Source organism: Siphateles boraxobius, unplaced genomic scaffold, assembly GCF_051911475.1.
Source record: "Siphateles boraxobius isolate OS27281-9 unplaced genomic scaffold, OSU_SipBor_1 25, whole genome shotgun sequence".
NCBI lineage: Eukaryota > Metazoa > Chordata > Actinopteri > Cypriniformes > Leuciscidae > Siphateles > Siphateles boraxobius.
Window position 1 is genome coordinate 19,076,873 of NW_027508866.1, and position 6,716 is coordinate 19,083,588.

The following is a 6,716-nucleotide window of genomic DNA, read 5'->3' on the forward strand; positions in this document are numbered from 1 at the left end:
TTAATCACCTTTCTAAATCACCAAACTGGGTGACTAGCTGTATTCCCAGTCTTGCTCTCTTCTCTTTTTTCGTGCTTTTCTTTCCTCTCTTGGTAGCCTAATATGCCTGCGCCATCTCTTGCTATAGCCTATAGCTATGCGCGACAATCAGAGCTGTGAAGTGCACTGCCACGTTTTTGAATAACCCACGAATGTCTTAAGGGGACACACACTATAATAAATGCCCGTTCATTATAGCTTGCTTCTTAAAAGATTATTTTACGAAGAAGCCATTTAAATGCCAAAATCATACAGAGAATTATGGGGTTATGCTGAGCCCCTTGTGTCACCAACGTTTGCAAGAAACACACAATGACGATTAAGATCAGGTATAGCTTCTTTAATACAAACTTTGCAAAACAAACAAGATATAGCTAAAATAGTCATATCTTATTAATAAAGACAACAACAGAAACGACTACTTTAGAGATCACAGTAAGAAAGAAATCAGTGTGTTAAAAGACAATGGAAAAGTAGCAGATTTACAATTTGCATTTTATAGGCTTTTTTGGGTTATTCTTATTTGCTGGATATGTGCATTTGTTGCACTGCATTTATAATAAATAAAAGCAACAGTTACATACAAGAAAAATTGTAATGCATTATAAGTAATATTCTCAAATAGGGAAGAGAATATGGCCCGAGAAATAGCTGGAACTGCCAATACCATTAGCACCCCGAGAAGCCTCTATCCACACACGGTCTCCTATCTGTAGGTTCAATATCACCTTCCCTTCAGCTAATGATCGCGTATTAAGGTTGATTGTTACAGGAGTTAGCTGTACAGCATCATTTTTCTTTAAGGTCACAGTGCCCAAAGTCCGAGTTCCTATGCATGAGAACTGGAATTCATATACACCAGGAATCTGGCAGAGGAACAGCCCTGATTTTTGGTTATAATGGTTCTGTCCATTGTAAAGGACCCGACTGAACACAATCACTTTAGCAGAGGCAGGAAGAGTGGTGCCAACAAAAGCAAAGAAGGCAGAATGTTGTCCTGTAGTATTAATGGGGGATCCCGGGGGTCCTGGAGGTCCAGATGGGCCTGCTACACCTCGTGGACCTTGGAAAATTAAATATTAGAGAAAACGATAAAATAAGCTTGGTTCTGTTGATTAGTTCTGTTATCTAGCTTAAAATAAATAAAAAAATGAGTGAGGTTGGCAGCTTTGTTGAAGGAATATTTTTATTTAGATAGTTTGATCTATGGCTTACTTACCAGGTTCCCCTGGAGGTCCTCTGGGTCCCGGAGGTCCTTGGAAGGATTCTGTATCTGAGGGTTAATGCATAGATGTTATATGTTTGTACTATAAGCCAAACTGTTTGCATTAAAGTAAAAAAAAAAATCAGAGTTTAAAATGCAAAAGAGGCCCCTGACCCAAGCAAAATTCCTTGAAGCATGCAAAAGGTAGAAAGGACTAAACAGCTTACAAAGGTTTGGTGCAGTTCATGTGCAGTCATAAAACATTGCTTTACAGTTGTGACATCCAAATGTATTAATTTATGTCACTGCACCAGTCCAGTGTACAGCAAAAAAGAAACTACTCAAGCTGTGTCCAGTTTAGAGGTTTTGTAGTGAATTAATTGCCATTTAAGCTAATAAATCATGTGCACAACGTCATCACTCACTCTTTTTTCTTGCAATTAGAAGAAAAAGAACACTTGTCTAACCTCATTTCCGATGTCTGATATGCTGATGCCACCATCACCTGGAAGGCCAAATACCAAATCACAGGTGAACCAAACCATGGTGACCATGCAAACAGATTATAAAATATCTTCAATACCTGGTATGTCCCTATACTACTATAAATGATGTACTCTACAAGCACATAGAAAAGGTATTAAGAAGCTTAGGCAGAAATTTGCAGTCAGAAGAAGACAGTGTATGTATGACCACAAAGCACATAAGCATTTAAGAGCTCTAATACTGTGGTGCCTTACCAGTTTCAATCCAAGGATTGAGGTCTAAGGCGGGGATATCCCCACAGTTTACGAAATTTGCTGAACTGGTGAAGCGGAAAGGATCTCTAGGAACTCTGCTGATTCCAGTGTTGTCACAGATGATGCGGGACAGCGACACAGAGGCCAGTGATGCTTTTTGTTTGGTGGTAAACACTCCTTTGTTCTCCCACCATAACCTGAACACAACGTGATACCTATTGTTAATACCTCCCAAACACATTCTAGTCTCATTGACTAAATCAGGGCTGTCCAATCCTGCTCCCGGAGGGCCAGTGTCCTGCAGAGTTTAGCTCCAACCTTGCCACACTGTATTTACCTGGAAGTTTCCTGAAGACCTTGATTAGCAGGTTCAGGTGTGTTTAATTAGGGTTGGAGGACGATAAGGGCACTTTAGGAGAGGAATTGGACACCCCCTGGATTAAATACACAGAAATCTTTACCTGTCACCCTCGCGAATGTGCTGGAACTGTCTAGAGATAAGGCAGGCAAAAAGAGAACCAACACGGCCACCAGGAACAAAAGGTTCAGCAACACCTCCCAACCAAATGTCAATGTTCTCAGGGGTGCCATAAAGCTCAATCAGCCGGTGAGCCAATTCAGTGTTGTTCATCACCACAGCCAATTCTTGCTCATTCTGAGGTGCCGACAGTCCACAGAACCGACGCCATGCATTATAGCCTTATGACGAACAACATATGGATACCGGTAAGTCTTCTCTCAAAAACACATGCAGTGATAATGCAGCATGAAACTGAGTTGGCTTATCAAGTTCAGATTAAAGGGTTCCAAGATTTGGTATGCATGTGTATGAGTCCAGAATATTTACCTGGTATAGCGTGGTCACGGCCTCTTTGCATATTGAGGGCGGCCAAGTCCAAAGCAATGTGTTTTGTAAAGGCAAACAGTCTCTCTCTAAGAGCATTCACCATCATGTGGTCCTGCGTATTCAGTTTTGCTGGCCGACCAATCAATCCACGGAGCAGAGGATCAATGCCCCCTAAGCAAAAGCAAAGCAGAAATAAAGTAAGATTGAAAGAAGACAGATTTAGGACTCTGTAGGCCTCACAAACTCACCTTCGAAGAGCACCCTCCATGGCGAGAAGAAGGCCTCATAGAGGGGCACACTTGGAAATTGAGGATGGTTCTGGTAATTTTCATCAAGGCGAGATATGATGGGTTGGATGGCCAGGTGGGCAAAACGGAAAGCTGCAGTGGCAAAGACGTTTGCAATGGTAGGGTCCACATTTTCATTGTAACCTGTATATAGTCCAAGGTGTCTATTATAAGCATCAGGGCCCACAATTATCGGCACATATTCCTTAATCACCAAGATCTAAAAGAGAATGGAGAGGTTGAATATATGAATATATATTGTACTTCACATGTAACTTTGTGCTTGTGTTAATGCACTTTTCATTAAATGTCTTTACCTGGTTGTAGGCACCCACAATTTTTCTTGCCTCTTGATAGAGGGTTTCACTACTCCAGGTAGGATTTTGCACATGGAGGGCACGAGCCAATCTATTGTGCTCTCTCATGAAAAGTGCGTGTAATGAGGTAAGAGCAATGTTCTCATCAACACGAGCATCCCCTGCACACATCAAGAGTTCATTAGCATTTGCCACATGGAGTTGTGCAAATATCATACATTTTAAACTATGCCTGATACTTGCATATGAAGGCATACGATTTTCTAAGAATGAAAAAATGACTGACCTGCAATGAAGCAAGGCACTTCTGTTAGGGTGGTGTCATTGAGAGTTTGCCTACGCGTGGCACAGAGTTTGCTTTGAAAATTGGTGAAGGGCAGGTGCTCTCGTCCATTGTCCTGGAACTGATCGTTGACACGCAGAAGACCACCATCATTGGTCAGGTCTCGCAGTTCCTTTGCTAGCCCATCCTCTGCTCCATAAACCTGTCCAGCATCTAGGAAAGCTGTTAGAGCGTTGATCTGTTCCCGAACTTTGGGGACTCCACCAAAGATATAGGCGGTGTTCCCAGAACCACAGGCCGGTGATGAACGGAAGAAAGGGAGACAGGAGTCAGGACGCAGGCGTTGATCTCCTGGAGGAGCCTGTGTTTTGACAATAAATAAAGCATGAAAGATATTTTTTTCTAAACAAAAATAGTGGTTCAATATTTGACAGAAGGACAATCTTTGACTTACCGGAATTGGGAAGCAGGGTTCAGAGCGCTCACAGCTCTTATCACAGTTGAGGCCACTGCTAAAGGACCTGATGCTTGGTGAGCTGGGTGTAGAAGTCAGATCGTGGTCAACCCATTGCCCAAACATGGTAAGCATGAAGGTAAAGTCACGATCACTCTCTACGTCAGCATCTGCAGTGCTTAGAATACGATTGGACACCAGTCTGACCTGGAATCAGTGAGGTAGACAGAATTCAGACATTAACTAATTGGTGGTCTATTTGATTGTCAAGTAGACTTCAGTAAACTATTCATAATCATCTCCATCGTACCAGGGGCAGCGCTGCACCATTGTGCAATCTGTTGGGATCCCACCCTTTGGCCTGGGAGATGCCATCCTCATAGACAGCAGGCAACCAGCGGGCAAAAGGGGTGTTGGATGCACCAAGAAGTGGGTTCCTCCTGGGAATGATACATTTAGTTGTTTAGCAAGGCAAACACTGAGTCTTTGATTATGACTACTCTGAATAAGGAGGGCAAGACAGACCTGTTGTTGCAGACATTGTTGGCAGTTCGATACTTGTTTATGTGAGATGTGGTCCTACAAGAAGGGGGCCGGACTTGAGCAGCACAGCCTGTCAGACGTGTAATCGTGTTAAGCTCATCTAGAGTGAGCAGATCTAGGGGAAAAGACATAATGACCGTTTATAGCAAGGAACATCAGTCAGTGATGGATCTTTTCTGAGCTTTGCAAGTTTAGCAAAGTGTTTTGTCCTCATACTTGTAGCATTGATGGACCTCTTGTGTACATGATGAGCTTTCTCACTGATCAGTCTGAGCGTTTCCCCCATGTAGTCTGCGGCTCTCACAGCCTCTCGTGTCTTTCGAGCTGGCTGTTTCAGCAGACGTAGCTTGTCGGAAGGCTTGATGACATCTCCACGCACCCTTGCTAAACTCCTGGAAGTGGGCAGATTTTAAAATAAAATAGATCAATGACTGATGATGGCACAGGAATATTGAGCTAAATTCTTAAAATTTGACTCACTCATCTCGAGAATACTTGTATGCAGCATCTACTATTTTCTTTGCTTCCTCAATTGAATCTAGAATGAAACGTCTCCCGGGACTCTCTTCTTCTGCTAAAAAAGAAAAGTATATTAAATCATGATTGGGACCTAGAAAGGCTAATGATGGCTAATTTTAGTGAAATCTGCAATTTATCTATTTACTTTACTTTACAAAATGCAGCCACGTGCAGTAACTTATATATGTAGTCATGAAATTGAATCTCCAGAAGATGAATAACACACAATAGATTAAATGACAAGAGAACAAGACTAAATTTCTTGCACCAGATTTTTTTTTAACACAGGTGTTTTGAAATGATTTGATTCTATATTGTTAATTTGATTTTTGATGGCATAATTGGTAAAACTTACCACCCATTGAAAGGGCACAACAGCACCCCCACAAAAAAAGAAAAGTGGGAAGATTCATCTCTGAAACACAAATTGAGACATTTAGTGAGTAAACATAAATAGATTTTATGTTTATGAAAGTTGCACTGTTTTATGCATTTAAACCATTTTAGAAGATACATTCCTCTACATTTAAGTGAAATTATATGATTAATTAACTTAAAAAAATCACAACTTGTTTAAAAACTGCTAAGTGGTATAAAATGGCACTTTAAACTAACTAAGCTCTTTTTAACCTAAATAAATTGTTTTAAGATTATACATATTTTACATTTTAATAGAAAGGACAACATAATACTAAGAATTTATCCTGAAAGACAAAAAAAAAAATCAACAGTCTAGAATAAAAAGTGTCTATTAAATATAACAATTATTTACTCTAAAATTATTTGCATTTGCAATCAGCATGACCGAGTTTCATGATACTGATTTTTTTTTTTTAAAGTGCAATTAAATTGACAAGTAATTTAAAGAGGATTTTTGCATTTCTCACCTGGTTACAGGTCTCAGGCTCTCTGGTTCTGGACTCAAGGCTCAGAGTGTGTTGTACTGACTGGATGGAGCAGCCGTGCTTTATACCGTCCCTCATCCTCACTCTGTTAAGCATCACAGAGGGAGTCATAGGTGGGGCAACTGGTTTACTTCCTTCTTCCTTTTCACCTGAAGGACATTTACCATAGGTGGAGTTTGATTTATTGATCTATTTGAGGTGACAGTCTGACACTTATTTACTCTTCATTGCTCTACATTACAGGAATGCAAGTAGTTACAGATAACTACTGATATTCTACAGATTTCTTTTCTTAATACTGACACAAAATATTTAAACGCAATGGTTTCCTTAAAAAAAACAATTATTCTTTCATTATTTACTCTCCCTCATATTATTGCAAACCTTTATGCCTTTCTTCTGTGGAACATAAAAACATAATATTTTTGACAATTGTCTGAGTGTTTTGTCCAATACAGGTCAAGGCTCCTATGTTTTTTAGTTTCCAATGTTCTTCAAAATATCCTCTTTTGTGTTCAGCAAATTAATGAAAGGCATACAGGTAGATATTGTTTGAAATAGTTATACTAACTTGAAGT

General features: G+C 40.2%; 1 protein-coding gene across 3 annotated transcripts; it reads right to left on the reverse strand.

Moving 5' to 3' along the window:
- Positions 1-364: 364 nt before the first annotated feature.
- LOC143750152 (eosinophil peroxidase-like) lies at positions 365-6,249 on the reverse strand. 3 transcript variants are annotated; one of them, XM_077243034.1, is made up of 16 exons: positions 6,121-6,248; positions 5,589-5,648; positions 5,195-5,288; positions 4,931-5,106; positions 4,697-4,829; positions 4,482-4,611; positions 4,172-4,378; positions 3,721-4,078; positions 3,435-3,595; positions 3,079-3,337; positions 2,831-3,001; positions 2,445-2,682; positions 1,984-2,180; positions 1,711-1,748; positions 1,259-1,312; positions 365-1,102 (listed from the first exon to the last, which is right to left on the reverse strand). In XM_077243034.1, exons 2-16 carry the CDS (start codon positions 5,644-5,646, stop codon positions 1,088-1,090), a joined length of 2,289 nt encoding a protein of 762 aa, XP_077099149.1. In that variant the 5' UTR covers positions 5,647-5,648; positions 6,121-6,248; the 3' UTR covers positions 365-1,087. The 3 variants fall into 3 exon arrangements, with proteins under 3 accessions (XP_077099149.1, XP_077099148.1, XP_077099147.1); XM_077243033.1 differs by lacking the exon at positions 1,711-1,748 and having other exon boundaries at positions 5,195-5,285; positions 6,121-6,249; XM_077243032.1 differs by lacking the exon at positions 1,711-1,748.
- Between the last annotated feature and the right edge of the window lie 467 nt (positions 6,250-6,716).